At 40.1% G+C, this 21,021-nt stretch overlaps 1 protein-coding gene across 3 annotated transcripts in view; it reads left to right on the forward strand.

Moving 5' to 3' along the window:
* LOC139413879 (glutaminase kidney isoform, mitochondrial-like) overlaps positions 1-18,365 on the forward strand; it is a 30,297-nt gene extending 11,932 nt beyond the window's left edge. For 2 of the 3 annotated variants that reach the window (XM_071161713.1, XM_071161714.1), the window contains exons 4-19: positions 1,640-1,769; positions 2,926-3,005; positions 3,639-3,802; positions 4,074-4,132; positions 6,081-6,113; positions 6,239-6,297; positions 6,411-6,477; positions 6,689-6,739; positions 7,051-7,227; positions 12,108-12,239; positions 12,481-12,573; positions 13,020-13,081; positions 13,916-13,992; positions 14,955-15,018; positions 15,244-16,903; positions 17,959-18,365. In XM_071161713.1, coding sequence (XP_071017814.1) covers positions 1,640-1,769; positions 2,926-3,005; positions 3,639-3,802; positions 4,074-4,132; positions 6,081-6,113; positions 6,239-6,297; positions 6,411-6,477; positions 6,689-6,739; positions 7,051-7,227; positions 12,108-12,239; positions 12,481-12,573; positions 13,020-13,081; positions 13,916-13,992; positions 14,955-15,018; positions 15,244-15,406 — 1,411 coding nt within the window. In that variant the 3' untranslated portion in view covers positions 15,407-16,903; positions 17,959-18,365. Of the gene's footprint in view, positions 1-1,639; positions 1,770-2,925; positions 3,006-3,638; positions 3,803-4,073; positions 4,133-6,080; positions 6,114-6,238; positions 6,298-6,410; positions 6,478-6,688; positions 6,740-7,050; positions 7,228-12,107; positions 12,240-12,480; positions 12,574-13,019; positions 13,082-13,895; positions 13,993-14,954; positions 15,019-15,243; positions 16,904-17,958 lie in introns of all 3 variants that reach the window. The other variant, XM_071161715.1, reaches the window with a different exon arrangement.
* The last annotated feature ends 2,656 nt before the right edge of the window (positions 18,366-21,021 follow it).

A 21,021-nucleotide genomic window follows, 5' to 3' on the forward strand; every position in this document is an offset into this window, starting at 1 on the left:
GCAAGAGCACAGCGCAGAATGCTCAATGAGGTTAAGAAGAAGAATCCTAGTGTCAGCTAAAAACTTACAGAAATCTCTGGAACATGCTAGCATCTCTGTTGACGGGTCTACTTGTGTAAAACACAAAACAAGAATGGGGTTCATGGGAGGACACCACGGAAGAAGCCACTGTTGTCCCTTTCATAGCGCTACAGGCAAAATATTCTGTGGACAGATGAAACTACAGTTGAGTTGTTTGGAAGGAACACACAACACTATGTGTGGAGAAAAAAAGGCACAGCACACCAACATCAAAACCTCATCCCAACTGTAAAGTATGGTGGAGGGAGCATCATGGTTTGGGGCTGCTTTGCTTCCTCAGGGCCTGGACAGCTTGCTATCATCGACAGAAAAATGAATTCCCAAGTGTATCAAGACATTTTGCTGGAGAATTAAAGGCTATCTGTCCGCCAATTGAAGCTCAACAGAAGTTGGGTGACGCAACAGGACAACGACCCAAAACACAGAAGTAAATCAACAACAGAATGGCTTCAACAGAAGAAAATACAACTTCTGGAGTGGCCCAGTCATAGTCTTGATCTCAACCCGATTGAGATGCTGTGGCATGACCTCAAGAGAGCAGTTCACACCAGACATCCCAAGAATATTGGTGAACTGAAACAGTTTTGTAAAGAGGAAAGCCCCCAAATTCCTCCTGACTGTTGTACAGGTCTGATCCGCATCTACAGAAAATGTTTGATTGAAGCTATTGCTGCCAAAGGAGGGTCAACCAGTTGTTAAATCCAAGGGTTCACATATTTTTCCCACCCTGCACTGTGAATGTTTACATGGTGTGTTCAATAAAGACATGAAAAACATATAATTTCTGTGTGTTATTAGTTTAAGCAGACTGTGTTTGTCTATTGTTGTGACTTAGATGAAGATCAGATCAAATGTTATGACCAGTTTATGTAGAAATCCAGGTAATTCCAAAGGGTTCACATACTTTTTCTTGCCCCTAATCATATGTGTTTGTTTTCAAGTGCAACATAGGTTGCGGTAGGAAATAATATAGGGAGCATCGAGCGGCAGGTAGCCTAGCAGTTAGAGCGTTGGGCTAGAAACGAAAAGGTTGCTGGTTCAAATACCCGAGCTGACAATCTGTCAATGTGCCCTTGAGCAAAGCACTTAACCCTTATTTGCTCTTGGGGTGCAGTGCTATGGCTGACCCTGTAAAACAACACATTTCACTACACCTATCCGGTGTATGTGACAGTAAAACATATTTAAAAAATGTGTCAGGCTGTTAATAGGATACATAAGGAGTATCATTAGCCATGTGTGTCACAAAGAATGGTGTTTACGTTCTCACATAGCTCCGCTGAACCCTATTTTCCACAACAATTCAAACCACTTATCAGCACCAAGTCTAGTAGGCAAACAACAACAGAAAAGAAGGTCAGACGTCATAATACAGTCATGAGCAGCAGTCCATCCACCGCTTCAGGGAGTGTCACCACTTCAAAGCAAACATCTGGGAAAAGTTCAAAGTTCATCTCATTCACAGAACTCGTTTTCTAGAATGCTCTAGAACTTGTTCAATGACCGGGTTTCTGTATTGATGATCTAATACTGTATTGTTTGTTGTACCAACCCTCAGGTGTGTAGGTGGGAACATAGTGCTTCTGATCCAGGCCTTCAGAAAGAAGTTCATCATCCCTGAGTTTGAATCCTTCGTTTCAAAAATAGATGAAATCTACAACACTGTTCAGAAAAACCACAGCGGACATGTGAGTAGATTTGTTTCCACTTTTCATGTGTGTCACTCTTCTCCATCTGTCTCTCACTGTCTCTCTTTATTGTCGTCTGTCCTCTTACTTTGTCTTTTTCTCTGAAATGCTTTCCGTCAACATGTGTCTGTTGTAGAGGTCGACCGATTATGATTTTTCAACGCCTATACCAATACCGATTATTGGAGGACCAAAAAAAGACTGTACCGATTAAAATCGGCCAATTCTTTTTTTTTTATTTTTTTTTTTACATGTATTTATTTGTAATAATGACAATTACAACAATACTGAATGAACACTTTTATTTTAACTTCATATAATACATCAATAAAATCAATTTAGGCTCAAATAAATAATGAAACATGTTCAATTTGGTTTAAATAATGCAAAAACAAAGTGTTGGAGAAGAAAGTAAAAGTGCATTATGTGCACATTAACGTTTAAGTTCCTTGCTCAGAACATGAGAACATATGAAAGCTGGTGGTTCCTTTTAACATGAGTCTTCAATATTCTCAGGGAAGAAGTTTTAGGTTGTAGTTATTATAGGAATTAGAGGACTATTTCCCTCTATACCATTTGTATTTCATATACTTTGACTATTGGATGTTCTTATAGGCACTTTAGTAATGCCAGTGTAACATTATAGCTTCCGTCCCTCTCCTCGCCCCTACCTGGGCTCGAACCAGGAACACATCGACAACAGCCACCCTCGAAGCATCGTTACCCATCGCTCCACAACAGCCGCGGCCCTTGCAGAGCAAGGGGAACAACTACTTCAAGGTCTCAGAGCGAGTAACGTCACTGATTGAAACGCTATTAGTGCGCACCCTGCTAACTAGCTAGGTTACACCAGCCTAATCTTGGGAGTTGATAGGCTTGAAGTCATAAACAGCTGCTGGCAAACGCAAAAAAGTGCTGTTTGAGTGAATGCTTACGAGCCTGCTGGTGCCTACCATCGCTCAGTCAGACTGCTCTATCAAATCATAGACTTAATTATAACATAATAACACACAGAAATATGAGCCTTAGGTCATTAATATGGTAGAATCCGGACCTATCATTTTGAAAATAAAACGTTTATTCTTTCACCTGTGGAGTATTATCTACATGTGATATGGTTCTGGTAGTTCTGATGGTCTGTACTTCCTGGTTACAGGTAGCAGTCTACATTCCTCACCTGGCCAAGTTCAGTCCTGATCTCTGGGGTGTGTCCCTGTGTACAGTGGATGGACAGAGGTATGTACAACCTCCCTGTGTACAGTGGATGGACAGAGGTAGGTACAATCTCCCTGTGTACAGAGGATGGACAGAGGTGGGTACAACCTCCCTGTGTACAGTGGATGGACAGAGGTGGGTACAACCTCCCTGTGTACAGTGGATGGACAGAGGTGGGTACAACCTCCCTGTGTACAGTGGACGGGCAGAGGTGGGTACAATCTCCCTGTGTACAGTGGATGGGCAGAGGTAGGTACAACCTCCCTGTGTACAGTGGATGGGCAGAGGTGGGTACAACCTCCCTGTGTACAGTGGATGGACAGAGGTGGGTACAACCTCCCTGTGTACAGTGGACGGGCAGAGGTAGGTACAACCTCCCTGTGTACAGTGGACGGACAGAGGTGGGTACAACCTCCCTGTGTGTTTATATATCTGGATGATTGATAACTGAATGTGAAATAGTGACTCATACTACTGACACCTTTTCCTCTGGTCCTCTCTCTCTTTGTTCCTCTGGTCTTCTCTCTTTCTTCCTCTGGTCCTCTCTCTTTCTTCCTCTGGTCCTCTCTCTCTCTGTCTCTCTCCTTTCTTCCTTTATTTCCTCTTTACTAATGGCCTTTTCCCACCCTCTGTCTCTCCCTGCTCTCCCCCCAGACACTCAGTAGGGGACACTAAGCAGCCCTTCTGTCTCCAGTCGTGTGTGAAGCCACTGGAATATGCTGTGGCCATCCACGAGGCTGGGACAGAGAAGGTACACCGCTATGTGGGGATGGAGCCCAGCGGACTGAAATTCAACAAGCTCTACCTGGATGAGGAAGGTGGGTAAGGGAACCCTTGCTCCTGTTGCTGTACATTACTGTCTTGCGGGTGTTTTGTTAGTTTGCTGGACAAATATGATTTGATTTCAGTACAAGTTAAGACCACGTGAGTTCAGGTTGATAGGATCTACTACTTTCTACCAAGTGGATGTGATGTCAGCTCTCGAAGAAAGACTTAGTCTCCAAATAGTAAAGCATCATTCTACTTCTGTGACCATACTGCATTCTGTCTTAACTCTGATAATAACCAACTCGTGTTTTGTGTGCCTAGACAAACCCCACAACCCCATGGTGAATGCTGGAGCCATTGTGATTAGCTCTCTTATCAAGGTAACTAGACAGACAGTCTACAGACCACCCTATACATGGTGTGAGTGTATCCTGTAACTAGAAAGACAGTCTACAGACCACCCTATACATGGTGTGAGTGTATCCTGTAACTAGACAGACAGTCTACAGACCACCCTATACATGGTGTGAGTGTATCCTGTAACTAGACAGACAGTCTACAGACCACCCTATACATGGTGTGAGTGTATCCTGTAACTAGACAGACAGTCTACAGACCACCCTATACATGGTGTGAGTGTATCCTGTAACTAGACATACAGTCTACAGACCACCCTATACATGGTGTGAGTGTATCCTGTAACTAGACAGACAGTCTACAGACCACCCTATACATGGTGTGAGTGTATCCTGTAACTAGACAGACAGTCTACAGACCACCCTATACATGGTGTGAGTGTATCCTGTAACTAGACAGACAGTCTACAGACCACCCTATACATGGTGTGAGTGTATCCGGTCTGACTTTAAATATTCCCTTAAAACATCCACTCTCAATGATGCATCAGTGATATTTGTCACTGTCATTATTTGCTAAATCCACTCAGTGTTTGACAAGCAAATAAACACAACAAACCAAGATCCAGGGCATCTGTCAATCTTTGACCCGAGGCTGACGTAGGTTTGGCTTTGTCCCATTGAAACATGCAGCTCTAAACACACACACACGCACAGCCTATCTGGCACGTAAGGTAGATAGTAGTTACATGTACAGTAGGGTAGTCAGTAGGGTAGTCAGTAGGGTAGTCAGTAGTGTAGTCAGTAGGGTAGTCAGTAGTGTAGTGAGTAGGGTAGTCAGTAGGGTAGTCAGTAGTGTAGTCAGTAGGGTAGTCGGTAGTGTAGTCAGTAGGGTAGTCGGTAGTGTAGTCAGTAGGGTAGTCGGTAGTGTAGTCAGTAGGGTAGTCGGTAGTGTAGTCAGTAGGGTAGTCGGTAGTGTAGTCAGTAGGGTAGTCGGTAGTGTAGTGAGTAGGGTAGTCAGTAGGGTAGTGAGTAGGGTAGTGTAGTGAGTAGTGTAGTGAGTAGGGTAGTCAGTAGGGTAGTCAGTAGGGTAGTGAGTAGTGTAGTGAGTAGTGTAGTCGGTAGTGTAGTGAGTAGTGTTGACCCTGGCTCTCCTGTCACCCTCACACTGTTGGGGGAGGGACCCTGGGACCGGTGGGACCATCAGTTTAACCAATTAACAGAGCACTTTGGAGAGGTGGTCCGTGTGTGTTATCTCAGAGAGAGAGAAAGGTACATAGACAGAGCAGGCGAGTTTAACTGATATATAGTTAGATATTTCGGCTATAAAGACAGCAGGGGCCCCAGCCATATGGGGCCCCGGCGGAAGTTAGCCTGAAGGAATAACAAGAGGGTTTAAGTCTGGATTTCGGCCTATCTGTTCAGAATGAATCTATAATTTAATAGATATACTTAAATAAAACTATTACTGTATAATGCATCTTTCTGACGCAAACAATCTTATTTATACCCCAATACTGGACATTTGGGGTCACTTGGGCCATCACGGCTATGCTCTATAATTTATATAAAGTAGCCCCCTTAAAAAATGTATTCCGAACCAAATCCACCTTTAACCTCTCAATGCTGGGTCAGTGATACACCTGTTTCAGACCAGGTGCTGTTGCTTTGGAACAGGTGATATTGCAGATTTACTACAGAGAGTACCTGTACTATCCTGAGACTTCATATAACCAGTGTCTTTATTAGGACACCGTCTACTGTGATAACTGCTTGTTTTTGTCACCTTGTTCAGGAGTAGACATTAGGACTTCAAGATGTGTGATCGTTCATACTGTTAAAGTGTGTTGAGCCTAATGAGTCCTGAAGCCCTGTAGAACATCGCCACCCGGTGGCTGACTACTGAAAAGGTTTTGATGTGGTGACCTATCATTTACACGGCTGTTCTGTCTGTCTTTCTGTGTGTCACCAGCCCGGTTCAAATAAGGCAGAGAAGTTTGACTATGTAAGTAGATAGACTTAATGTGTGTCATCATTCAGTATCATTCAAACGTAGTTCTATACAATGCACACATGATACGTTACATTACAATACATTACTATACGATATCTCTCATCCTCTCTCCTCAGATGATGGAGTTCATTAAGAAGATGGCCGGTCGAGAGTACGTGGGGTTCAGCAATGCCACGTGAGTTTTAGTTAATGTCTTCATTTTCCGAAAGCAGAGTTATTCTCTCTGTTTGTTATATTATTGATGTTGTTGTTGTTGTTGTTGAGTCTCTTTGTCTCTCTGTGTCTCAGGTTCCAGTCGGAAAAAGAAACAGGCGACAGAAATTTTGCAATTGGGTACTACCTCAAAGAGAAGAAGGTGTGTGAGGGACAGTGGCGATGGGAACATTTTAATTACAGTAGTTCTGGGACACACCTCCTGATAACTTTCCAGCTACTACTCAGGTCAGGAGGTTTGTGCACCAGAAAGATATTGATCCCTCACTGTGCGATGGTTATATGATATTAATGTTTGAGATATTCTGTACCTGTATGAAATATTGATCATAGGAACTGATTTCCATCTGCAGTGTTTTCCCACTGGGGCAGAAATGATTGACGCGCTGGACTTCTATTTCCAGGTAAACTACACTTCCTCGGATAAACCTTATCACACTGTGACAGTGTATGTGGTTTTGCTATTTCTGGTAATGCTGATTTGTGACTGGACCTTAACATAAAGCATTACCCTATTTACTTGCTGTGCATATGAGTCACAGACACTGGAGCGGTTTCCCAGACATAAATTAGGCTTAGTCCTCGACCTAAAAAAGGTTATTTCAATGGAGATTCTCCATAGACTTCTTAGTTCAGTTCTAGGCTTAATATGTGTCTGGGAAACACGGAGCCTTCATGTTTCTCTCTATATAGTAAATCAATGATTTCCTTTCAGCTGTGTTCCATAGAGGTGACTTGTGAGTCTGGAAGTGTCATGGCGGCAACGCTGGCCCACGGGGGGATCTGCCCAATCACCGGCGAGCGTGTCCTGAGTGCCGAGGCTGTAAGGAACACCCTGAGTCTAATGCACTCTTGCGGCATGTACGACTTCTCTGGACAGATGGCCTTCCATGTAAGTCATACTGTAGTCATACAGTAGTTATGTAGTACTCATGCTGTAGTCATATAGTACTCATGCTGTAGTCATATAGTAGTTATATAGTAGTTATACTGTAGTCATATAGTAGTTATGTAGTAGTTATACAGTAGTCATATAGTACTCATACTGTAGTCATATAGTAGTTATATAGTAGTTATAAAGTAGTTATATAGTACTCATACTGTAGTCATATAGTATTTATACAGTAGTTATATAGTAGTTATAAAGTAGTTATATAGTACTCATACTGTACTCATATAGTATTTATACAGTAGTTATATAGTAGTTATACAGTAGTCATATAGTACTCATACTGTAGTCATACAGTAGTCATATAGTAGTCATGAAGTAGTTATATAGTAATTATATAGTAGTCATATAGTAGTCATAAAGTAGTTATATAGTAGTCATAAAGTAGTTATATAGTAGTCATATAGTAGTTATATAGTAGTCATAAAGTAGTTATATAGTAGTTATATAGTAGTTATATAGTAGTCATAAAGTAGTTATATAGTAGTCAAAGTAGTTATATAGTAGTTATATAGTAGTTATATAGTAGTCATAAAGTAGTTATATAGTAGTCATATAGTAGTCATATAGTAGTCATATAGTAGTCATATAGTAGTTATATAGTAGTCATAAAGTAGTTGTATAGCAGTTATATAGTAGTTATATAGTAGTCATATAGTAGTCATATAGTAGTCAAAGTAGTTATATAGTAGTTATACAGTAGTCATATAGTAGTCATGAAGTAGTTATATAGTAGTTATATAGTAGTCATAAAGTAGTTATATAGTAGTCAAAGTAGTTATATAGTAGTCATAAAGTAGTTGTATAGTAGTCATACTGTAGTCATACAGTAGTCATATAGTAGTTATAAAGTAGTCATATAGTAGTCAAAGTAGTTTTAAAGTAGTTATACAGTAGTCATAAAGTAGTTGTATAGCAGTCATATAGTAGTTATACAGTAGTCATATAGTAGTTATATAGTAGTCATAAAGTAGTTATACAGTAGTCATATAGTAGTTATAAAGTAGTTATATAGTAGTCAAAGTAGTTGTAAAGTAGTCATAAAGTAGGTATATAGTAGTCATAAAGTAGTTATATAGTAGTTATATAGTAGTCATAAAGTAGTTATATAGTAGTCAAAGTAGTTATATAGTAGTTATATAGTAGTTATATAGTAGTCATAAAGTAGTTATATAGTAGTCATATAGTAGTCATATAGTAGTCATATAGTAGTTATATAGTAGTCATAAAGTAGTTGTATAGTAGTCATATAGTAGTTATATAGTAGTTATATAGTAGTCATATAGTAGTCATATAGTAGTCAAAGTAGTTGTATAGCAGTCATATAGTAGTTATACAGTAGTCATATAGTAGTTATATAGTAGTCATAAAGTAGTTATACAGTAGTCATATAGTAGTTATAAAGTAGTTATATAGTAGTCAAAGTAGTTGTAAAGTAGTCATAAAGTAGGTATATAGTAGTCATAAAGTAGTTATATAGTAGTAATATAGTAGTCAGAGTAGTTATACAGTAGTCATATAGTAGTTAAACAGTAGTCTTATAGTAGTTATACAGTAGTAATATGATATAGTAGGGAAAGGTATACAACTACCTATGTACGGTGCATTTGAAAGTATTCAGATCCATTCAGTTTTTCCACTTTTTGTTACGTTACAGCATTACTCTAAAAAATGGATTGGTTTTCCCTCATCAATCTACGCACAATATCCCATAATGACAAAGCAAAAAACAAAAATATCACGTTTACATAAGTATTCAGTAGGGTTGAACATTTTGGGGTATATTCAGAGGTAGAAACTTTCCGTGGGAATTAACGGGAATATATGGGAATTAACGGAAATATAAATTAATATTAATACCATTTAAATGTAGATGTTTTTTGCATTGGATATATTTACCATATCATATGGAGACAGAAACATAAACCTTTTACCTCATCATAAGTAGACATAATTGCAAATGATTTAATCCTTCCAAATAGAAATTTTAAAAACAATTTAGTTACAAATTTAACTTTAATTAAATGACTTGACTCTTCACATGGGATGATTTCACTGAACAACAAAAGAAAGAGGATATTGAATGATCCCCAATGATCCATCGCATCTCCCAAAAACGTTTTCAACATACACCTGTAAAATTATTGTCTAGAAACTAAAGTTTTGGTTGTCTTCTTCTCAGGCTTCCATGTCTTCTCCCTGGACCTCCTCAATGTCCACCTCTTGAACATCAGACTCTGAGGCCTCATCTTCACTGTCATTTTCCAACCTTGTTGAGGATGGCCACCAATTTTTCAATCCTTGTATTGGTCAGCCTGTTGTGTGCTTTGGTGTGTGTGTTTCCAAACAAGGACCAGTTGCACTCTGAGGCGGCTGATGTTGGTGGGATTTGGAGGATGTTGGAGGCAACAGGGCAAACAGCCTCAGATCCACAAAGTTCCTTCCACCAGGTGGCTGATGAGATATGTTGGCACGACTGCCATATTGCATCTCCATCCCAAAGCCCTTGCTTGGAAGTGTACTTCGCCAGACTGCCAATAACCTTGCCCTCATCCAGGCCAAGGTGGCGAGACATGGTAGTGATGACACCATAGGCCTTGTTGATCTCTGCACCAGACAGGATGCTCTTGCCAGCATACTTGGGGTCTAACATGTATGCTGCGGTGTGTATGGGCTTCAGGCTTCTTGATGTATTTCAGAACTGCAGTTTCCACGGCTTGGAGCAACAGTGAAGTGGGCAGGGCAGTACGGATTTCTTCTCTTACATCTGCAAGCAGAGTCTGAACATCAGACAGGATGGCATTGTCTCCCTCAATCCGTGCAATGGCTACGGCAGTTTCAGGCTGCTTACCACTCTCTCTCTCAAAATACATCATCCAGGAGGATCCTCTTGATCGGGCAGTCCATATCGGCAGACTGTGATATGGCCATTTCTTGGAGAGACTCCTTCTGGAAGGTTCTCCCATCTCCACCGAGGAACTCTGGAGTTCTGTCAGAGTGACCATCGGGTTCTTGGTCACTTTCTTGCTCAGTTTGGCCAACCCTAGGAAAAGTCTTGGTGGTTCCAAACTTCTTCCATTTAAGAATGATTGAGTCCACTGTGTTCTTGGGGACCTTCAATACTGCAGACATTTTTTGGTACCATTCTCCTGATCTGTGCCTGGACACAATCCTGACTCAGAGCTCTACAGACAATTCCTTCAACCTCATGGCTTGGTTTTTGCTCTGACATGCACTGTCAACTATGGGACCTTATATAGACAGGTGTGTACCTTTCCAAATCATGTCCAATCAATTGAATTTACCACAGTTGGGCTCCAATTAAGGATGATCAATGGAATCTCAAGGATGATCAATGGAAACAGGATGCACCTGATCTCAAATTCTAGTCTCATAGAAAACGTTCTGAATACCTATGTAAAAAAAAAAAAAGGTTTTTATTTTTAATACATTTGCAAAAATGTCTAAAAACGTATTTTGCGTTGTCATTATGGGGTATTGAGTGTAAATTGAGGATTTTTTTTTATTTAATCAATTTTAGAATAAGGCTGTAACGTAACAAAATATGGGAAAAGTGAAGGGATCTGAATACTTCCTGAATACACTGTATCTGTATTAGTCATTTAGTAAACTGTTTTAAATACCCTGTATTAATAGTCGAGTAAACCTTTTTAAACATCTATTTGCCAAATGAAGGCCACCTTTTTCTTTAGTGGGATGATTTAACTTCTTGCTCCTACTTGAGACGCAGATGTCTCAAGTAGACACCTGGAAATGCAAATGCGCTACGCTAAATGCTAAATGTACTCGTTAAAACTCAAACCTTAATCAAAATTCACATGCAGGGTATTGAATTAAAGCTACACTCGTTGTGAATCTAGCCAACAAGTCAGATTTTTAAAATGCTTTTCGGCGAAAGCATGAGAAGCTATTATCTGATAGCATGCAACACCTCAAAATGCCTGAATGCGACGTAAACAAAGACTTTGCTTATCCGGCGCTACACAAAACGCAGAAATAAAATATAAAACATTCATTACCTTTGACGAGCTTCTTTCTTGGCACTCCTATATGCCCCATAAACATCACTATTGGGTCTTTTTTTCGTTTAAATCGGTCCATATATACCCAAAATAGCTTTCTATGGAAGCTGTGTCATTCAGAAAAAAACATCGTTTTTAAACGCTGCGTCATTTTTAAAAATTAAAAAAGTCGACGATAAACTTTCACAAAACACTTCGAAATACTTTTGTAATCCAACTTTAGGTATTAGTAAACGTTTATAATCTATCAAAATGATTACAGGGCGATGTATATTCAATAGCTCCTCGTCTGCAAATCAATGGCTGCCAATGTGCACATTCAAACCATCCTGGTGGAGACCGGAAGAAACGGAATCCTGTTAGTTGGATTTTCCAACAAAAAAGTCAATTGAAAATGACGACAATGGCGACATCGTGTGGAATCTGTATGAATTGCATGCAGATCCATAATTAATTTTGTGCTCTTTTAACAACCCATGAAAGTGACTTATGGAAATTATTTTTAGCTTTCAGAGAGCAGTTTTTCTTGCGTTTTTCAATGAAACACACGATCTGTTATAGTCACAGCCGTGATTCAACCAGTTTTAGAAACTTCAGAGTGTTTTCTATCCACACATACTAATCAAATGCATATACTATATTCCTGGCATGAGTAGCAGGACGCTGAAAAGTTGCGCGATTTTTAACAGAATGTTCGAAAAAGGAAGGGGTAGACTTAGGAGGTTTTTTAACAGACAATTTTACCATACCCTGTATGGCCCCTGTATGCCTCTCTCCCAGGTGGGCTTGCCTGCTAAGTCTGGGGTGTCCGGAGCAGTTCTGTTGGTGGTTCCTAACGTCATGGGAGTGATGTGTTGGTCTCCTCCGTTAGACAGAGTTGGAAACAGTGTCCGAGGAATACACTTCTGCCAGGTAACCCGTTTTACACACGATGTATGACACAATGACTGAATGACTTGTACAGAGTGAACACTTGCATGTACAGGAGGGAGAAATGCTTATGTGCTCCGTATTCATGTGTTTTGCCGAGGTTTTTGAATGTGTTACGAAGTCCTCGTATAAGTACTCTTTAAATAGCGTTAACCACATGCAACACGTATCGTGTTTTTGCTTCCCCGTAAACTATCTGCTTTTTTCTGTCTTGGTCTTACAGGAGCTGGTGTCTTCGTTTAACTTCCACAACTATGACAACCTGAGACACTTGGTCAAGAAGCAGGACCCTCGAAGGCAGGACGGGGATGATAGGGTAAGGGCTTTTGAGAGTTATGAGCGTTTTATGAAAATCTAATCCAATTGTATTGGTCACATACACATGGTTAGCAGATGTTATTACGAGTGTAGCGAAATGCTTGTGCTTCTAGTTCCGACAGTGCAGTAATATCTAACAAGTAATTTAACAATTCCACAACAACTACCTAATACACACAAATCTAAGTAAAGGAATAGAAATCTAATATATGCACATAAATATACATATTCTTATTCCATCCCTTTACTTAGATTTGTGTGTATTAGGTAGTTGTTGTGGAATTGTTAAGGTAAACATACCAACAATTGAACACATTTGCTAGAACATGAATTGAGGTTGAAGTTTGCTCTTGTTATGATGAGCACTATGACTGACATGGGGGTGGTGTTGTCTACCGGTATCCCGCCCAGTCTAAGGTGTATTTATCTCTGCTATATCTGTAGAACAAGTCTGTGGTGAGCCTGATGTTTGCAGCCTACAGTGGAGATGTGTCAGCCCTCAGAAGGTAAAATACCAAATCAAGGAGTCTACAGAAGGAGGGTTTATGTTTTACTTAGTTTCACCACGAAGTCACATGCTGTAGATGTCACTCTCTCGTCTCGCTACTAATCCTTCACAGTAACTATTGATGTCACTCGCTCTCCTAACTACGAATCCTTCACGGTAACTCTTGATGTCACTCTATCCTAGCTACTAATCCTTCACAGTAACTATTGATGTCACTCGCTCTCCTAACTACGAATCCTTCACAGTAACTATTGATGTCACTCGCTCTCCTAACTACGAATCCTTCACGGTAACTCTTGATGTCACTCTATCCTAGCTACTAATCCTTCACAGTAACTATTGATGTCACTCGCTCTCCTAACTACGAATCCTTCACAGTAACTATTGATGTCACTCGCTCTCCTAACTACGAATCCTTCACAGTAACTATTGATGTCACTCGCTCTCCTAACTACGAATCCTTCACAGTAACTATTGATGTCACTCGCTCTCCTAACTACTAATCCTTCACAGTAACTATTGATGTCACTCGCTCTCCTAACTACGAATCCTTCACAGTAACTATTGATGTCACTCGCTCCTAACTACGGATCCTTCACAGTAACTCTTGATGTCACTCGCTCTCCTAATTACGGATCCTTCACAGTAACTATTGATGTCACTCTCTCCTAGCTACTAATCCTTCACAGTAACTCTTGATGTCACTCTCTCTCCTAGCTACTAATCCTTCACAGTAACTCTGGATGTCACTCTCCTAACTACTAATCCTTCACAGTACCTCTTTGAAATGAGGAATACTATGTAGAATATAGCTTGTCTCCTATCCTCTGAGGTTTGCTCTGTCATTGATGGACATGGAGCTGAAGGACTATGACTCTAGGACCGCGCTACACGTGGCTGCTGGTGAGGGTGAGTTTCTCTCCACTGGTGGCATTGGCTCTTCAAAATGTTCTTCAATGTGATGTTCTGGTGCCTCTAGGGTAATTCAGACAGCTGATTGAGGACCGTAGTATTACTGATGAATGTGATGTTCTGGTGCCTCTAGGGTTAATTCAGACAACTGATTGAGGTCATTCAGACAGCTGATTGAGGACCTAATTACTGATGACTGTGATGTTCTGGTGCCTCTTGGGTAATTCAGACAGCTGATTGAGGACCTTATTACTGATGAATGTGATGTTCTGGTGCCTCCAGGGTCAGTCATACAGCTGATTGAGGACCTTATTACTGATGAATGTGATGTTCTGGTGCCTCTAGGGTCATTTAGACAGCTGATTGAGGACCTTATTACTGATGAATGTGATGTTCTGGTGCCTCTAGGGTCATTCAGACAGCTGATTGAGGACCTTATTACTGATGAATGTGATGTTCTGGTGCCTCTTGGGTCATTCAGACAGCTGGTTGAGGACCGTAGTATTACTGATGAATGTGATGTTCTGGTGCATCTTGGGTAATTCAGACACCTGATTGAGGACCTTATTACTGATGAATGTGATGTTCTGGTGCCTCTTGGGTCATTCAGACAGCTGGTTGAGGACCGTAGTATTACTGATGAATGTGATGTTCTGGTGCATCTTGGGTAATGATGTGATCGTGTTTTTCTTTCTGTTTGTATTTTGTATTTATATTGAAGTTTGTGTTTTCTGTCATTGATGTAATTCAGGGCTCCTCTGTATGATTCCCTGATCAAATAAAGGTTAAATCAAATGCCTTATAATGCTTCCTAGTGATGTTATAGATACTTATGAGTTGTTATTACATCTTCTAGCAAGTGTTATAATGCAGTAGAAGTGTATCATAAGGAATTATGTATGTGTGCCTCTTAGCAAGTGTTACCGGGCTAAGATACCTCTTTTGTGCTTTGTCCTCAGGCCATGTGGATGTGGTACGGTTCCTAACAGACGCCTGCAAAGTGAACCCCTTTGTGAAAGACCGGTACGGTAGTATTTATTCATACATCCACCTATAACAATCTCTATTGACGTTTCCTCCAACCTGACAACATCTCTTAGCTACTATATTCCCAGCCTCTCATGTCTTTATTTCTCCATCTCATTCGGTCCTTTATGGCCGTTGTCTTTATTGAGAGAATTTTTTTTTTAAAATAACTTCTGACATGCTTCATCTAGCTTCTGCCTCATCTCTACCACCTCCCTTCAGGTGGGGCAACATTCCCCTGGATGATGCCCTGCAGTTTGGCCACAGTGCCGTGGTGAAGGTCCTACAGGATTACCAGGTGGCCTGCCAGGAACAGGAGAGACTCCCAGTGGCTGATACCATACCCATAGCCCCCAAACTAGAGACTGTAGAAGGCATGGTGTGATCATGGGCCGTATGTGTCAAGCGTCTCCCATTAGGAGTGCTGATCTAAGATCCATATTTGCGTAATGAAACAGATTATTATAAACGGGGAGAACAGTGATTCTAGATCAACACCCCACCTTGATAAATGGGCCCAGGACCATCAGGATCTATTGGGCCCAGGACCATCAGGATCTATTAATTAGGCCCCAAACAGAAGAAAACAGATTGAAACAACTTCCTCAAGTTGTCCAATAAAAAAAAAACATTAATTTTCATTTCTGTTGCAAATAAGTGTGTCCCAAGTGGCATTCTATTTCCAACAGACCTTTAGTGTACTACTTTTGGTTAGTAGTGTGTGTGTAGTGAATAGGGTGCTATTTGGGGTGCTGCCCTAGGGTTATTTCTCCCATAAGGACTTTCTCTGGGTACATCCCAATAATGTCTGCTTTCTCCTGAAGTGTTCACTACTTCCCACAAATCTAAAATAGTTTAATTAATTATACCAGTCATTACCTTTTAATATTGGTGAAGGGAAGTTAACAAGTGCACACTTTGAGAGGAAGGAGAGATAATTGGGACATAGTCCCCTATCTTGTATGCAGTATTTACTCCTCTCATTCAGTCAGAGATTAGACTTGTAACAATAATTGTTGGGCAGCATTCCGATACATATACTGATTCCAACTATTATGAACTTAGCAGAGTTCATTTTGTCAACAATAACGAAAAATATTCGGCAACAACTTATTTTTCCTGACTAAAACTGACTATAAGAAGACAAGATGCCCAGGAAAAAAACAACAACTTACAAATAGTTCGTCATTTTAGTTGACGCTAAATATAACAAGATGAGAAGTTCACCTGAGACTAATGGTCATTCAATTTGACATGACGCTCCTTCTGATCTGTTTTGTCCAATCAGAAGCATGCATGCCTTTGAAGCAATCGTCTCTCTGACAGAATGAACGTCTTTCATGTGCGCAGGCTACTTGAGTTTATTATAGCCCTGCCCGCCTTTCCAGCATACACAGCTCCCGGCGGTCACTTCAATCGTCTCTCTTTTGAACTGATGCGCAGGCAGGGAACTTCTAAATTGTAGCTAACCTCTATTCTGTTAGGAACCAATGTTCAAACTGGCCATTTTTGCTTTGATCACATCCAAAGCTATATTTTGCCATTTGCGCTGATATTCATCTGTGTTGTTACTCTCGCGTTCCGCAAATGCGAGTTGCAGTTACTTTTTACCCGATTGGAAATACTACTGCTATTTACTGAATATCAGGAGTACAGCCATAATTCTGGCATTGTTGGAAAACTCAGATTCTCCCCTTTTTCAATTGATTCACAGAATATGCACATGGTGGAAGTTAGGGGTAGCCTAAATATTAATTATTAAATGGAAAATGCCTTGACTAAAATGACGGTGACTAAAACCAGACATAAATTGTCCAGAGTTTAGACTGATAATCTTAAACTAAGAAGGATAAAAATGACTAAAATGTGACTAAGATTAAAAGCCATTTTAGTCTAAAGACAAACTAAATCTAAAACAGATGCCAAAATGAACACTGCTGGGTGTATAATAACAAGTTTGGTATGACCGAGAGTTCACACGATAGCACAGATAGTTCTGGGACCTTTTGCTAATTTATATACGTCACTTTCACAACACACAACTGACCTATACTATACCTTTTTTAATAAGGACATCATGAAATACCCTAATACAGCTTGCCAATATCTTTGTCTTTGCTGTGTATTGGTGAACATTAGCACGTTGTTGCTACATTAGCTGAGGTTCTGCTACAAGGGCACAGCAGACGGATACTTCTATGACCCGGTAATGATGAAGGAGTTCAGATGTCATGGTGACTGTTGTTTCAGTCATGTGTTTGGCCTCATTTGAGTACCTGGGGCTCTGTTGCAATATCCCTCACTCGGAGTGAAGCAATGTATTGGGCATGCATTCTCAGTGGTGTGTGTGTGTGTGTGTGTAGCATCCGCAGCAGAACGAATGGTCAACTCTCAAACTGATAGTTCATGAATGTTTAATGCACTACCATTTCCATAAACACTACCGTAAGAGCTGATGGAGAAACAAACCAAAAATGCTCTTACAATACAGTCCACAAACAATACACTTTTACACAACTTTACAGTAGCGTGCTTCATACATCAAATGCATCAATGTGCATGAGAATGTCTACCCCAAATAGTGGATTACGTGCTAATGTGGAGCAAGATGAACTAATATATTAGCCAGCACAAACAGTGGAGCTAGGCTATAACGTCATATTGCTAGCAGACTTTAGAACATCAGTTACAACACAAATATCCGTTCAAAATAATTAGAAAGATTTGAAATAAGACTGATATTGAAAAACAGTAAATACCTTGCTCTCTTTCCAGTTAGGTGCTAAGTTTGACGTTGTATACTTGGAACAACCTCCTTCACAAAAAGTAATTTTCCTTTTTCTCCTGTTTCCCATATACCATTTGACCTTATATCAGAGAAGGCAAAAATAAATCTGCTGTCAAAATAAGTCACACTTATAAAAAAAAAAACAAGAGTCCAAATGTTGAGCAGACATTGTGATCTGGCACTCGTTTTTAGGGGTTCATTTACAGTGTGCTAGAATGGACATTGGGACGTAGCTGGAGTTTGTTCATATTTAGTTACATATTTCTAAAGAGAACATGTCTACAAGTCTGTGCCTTACTTTATATAACTTTATCCTTTTATGTGCGTTATTGGAGATCTACGTCCGTGGATGTAACACATACCAATAAATGTAGTTAACCAATGTGGAACGTTGAGATATGAGGAAAACTGTGACGTACAGCATTCCTCTGATGTGAAATCGAACACATGTGCAAACATTGAATTGGACTTTGTGTAAATACTGTATTGCTTACATGTAAATAAGAAAGTGTATTTCCTAATGCCTGATTCTATCGTTGAAGATATTCTCCAGCAACACTGTGTGATGTGTTTTAACTTGTTCTTAATCACTTGAATTCACTGGTGGGATTTTTATGTCATGATTATTTACATGTCTGAATTATGAAAGAGATGATCTATTTAAACTCTGACCCCCTCTGGTGGCATTTTCTAAACAATGCATAATATTGTATACTACCCTCATAAAGTCAATTTAGCTTTCAAAACTACAAGTCCTACAAACTCATACTTAGTACTATTAGAAAGTTAAGAAAGGAGAAAGTTAAGGAGTCAGAAACAATGTGACTACTACAGAGCCCGAGTTGCAGCAGACCCCAAAAAACGCTGAAATTTGCCAAAACAAATTCTTGAGTTGGGGGTTCCCATGTTGGGGAATAAGATATTTGAAAGGTATGATATAGAATATGTCACCAATAACTGTTATAAAATTAAAGAAAAAAACCTTTCTCTGATCTTTTACCTAATGGTGGCACTTTAAACATGGAAATTCCCATTGGAACACAGACACTGAAAGGGCATGTGCTACATTCTTACAGGATTATATACATGTGACCTACCGGCTCGATTCAGTCTTATGTAGAAAAGTTTGAAATTGTGTTTTTACATTGGATAAAAGGAGGGACTCAGAGTTAGAAAATTGTATATCATACACTACAGTTGAAGAACTATGGGAAAGTTATTCTGCTTTAAAAGTTGATAAACTTGTAATCTCACTTTTGAGAAAATAGCCCTTGAATGTTTTTGGTACACCTGCTAGGAGAGCACTTCTTTGTCTCCATCCATTCAGCATCGTTCACACCCTCTTAAAAACAGCCAGCTTGATACATTCAGCTTGTCAACACATCTTACAAATACAAGTAGTGCTGAAGTCAATCTCTCTTCCACTTTGAACCATGAGAGATTGACATGCATATTATTAATATTAGCTCTCCGTGTACATTTAAGGGCCAGTTGTGCTGTCCTGTTCAGAGCTGCAATTTTACTTGTTAAGGCGGATCAGTGCTTTATTATGGACAGACTTCTCCCCATCTTAGCTACTGTTGTATCAATATGTTTTGTCCATGACAGTTTACAATCCAGGATTACTCCAAGCAGTTTAGTCACCTCCTCATTATGAGATGTAGTTGAGGCTTAGACTTTAGTGAATGGTGTCTCAAATACAATGCTTTAAGTTTTGTAAATATTTAGGGCTAACTTATGTCGGATGACAATAGAATGTTCATGATGTCACCGTGACAACTGTCAATACACGTAGTATAAACCAGCCTTTAGTCTTGAAATCTTTGGTTGTTTAGTACATGACCTCACATGTGAATCCTTAAAGAGATGGGTGGGTGGGACTCGGGCTTAAAATACTTGCACGCAGCTCGGACACCCATGCATACTCCACAAGACATGCCACCAGAGGTCTCTTCACAAGGGAAGGGAGGCACACAGTACTACGTAGAGCCATGACTACATGGAACTCAAATTCCACATCAAGTAACTGATGCAAGCAGTACAATCATGTAGTATGTAACATGTAATAACCAAAAAAGTGGTAAACAAATCCAAATATATATTTTTATTTTTGCACACTCTTGACATTCTCTCAACCAGCTTCACCTGGAATGCTTTTCCAACAGTCTTGAAGGAGTTCCCACATATGCTGAGCACTTGTTTGGCTGCTTTTCCTTCAATCTGCAGTCCGACTCATCCCAAACCATTATTACTACATGATTCCATATGTGTTATTTCATAGTTTTGATGTCTTCACTATTATTCTACAATGTAGAAAATAGTAAAAATTAAGACAAACCCTTGAATGAGTAGGTGTTCTAAAACTTTTAACCGGGAGTGTATATATAAATATATGGATGAGCAATGACAGAGCGATAAAGGCAAGATGCAATAGATTATATAAAATACAGTATAAACAGAAGAGATGAGTAATGCAAGATTACATGACATATATATCTTGTCGGTCTCCCTCTTTAAACTCTAGGTGGCAGATTCTCAGACACAAATTAAGCCTGGTCCTGGACTTGCTCGATGGAGAATTTCCATTGAAATGGCTTCAAAATTCAGGACTGGGCTATGTCTGTGTCCGGGAGGCCTTTCCACAACAGAGGTGTTACAGCAATGCTGTGTTGGGAAGACTGTTCACCTGGCACCCAGGGAGAGACCCACCACCACAGACCATGGTGGTCTTGACCTTACCTCCCCACCAGCTACCACGGGAGCAGGTCTTGTGCTCCAGTCCAGCATGGCCAGGTACAGTCTACCCTTTCATGAGGACAGGCTACCTCCAGCTAGGAAGGACATGATTAACATCGATTGTAAGAGCCACACACCCAAAACATTGAAGAGCTAGAGGATTTCATGCATTTGATTACGATTACAAGAGCAGTTACTGATGTCAAAATGAAAGCATTCAGTAAGATACAGTAGGTATTCAGAAGATGAACTACTGCTCGGTTACCACTGGGCGGCACTGCCCTCCGTTTCAATGGACACCTCTGCCAAAAAGTCCATTATTTACCAGTTCACTTACTGTTACATTTGCTTTTATCACTAGATGTGCGTCCCCGTCCAGTGATGTTGCAGGGGTCGTCCTGGGGCAGGATTTGGCCCCGGAGTGAGAAAGCGAACCCAGCTGGACGTTAGCATTAATCAAAGGGAAAGACTAAATC

Source organism: Oncorhynchus clarkii, chromosome 7 (assembly GCF_045791955.1).
Source record: "Oncorhynchus clarkii lewisi isolate Uvic-CL-2024 chromosome 7, UVic_Ocla_1.0, whole genome shotgun sequence".
Lineage (NCBI taxonomy): Eukaryota > Metazoa > Chordata > Actinopteri > Salmoniformes > Salmonidae > Oncorhynchus > Oncorhynchus clarkii.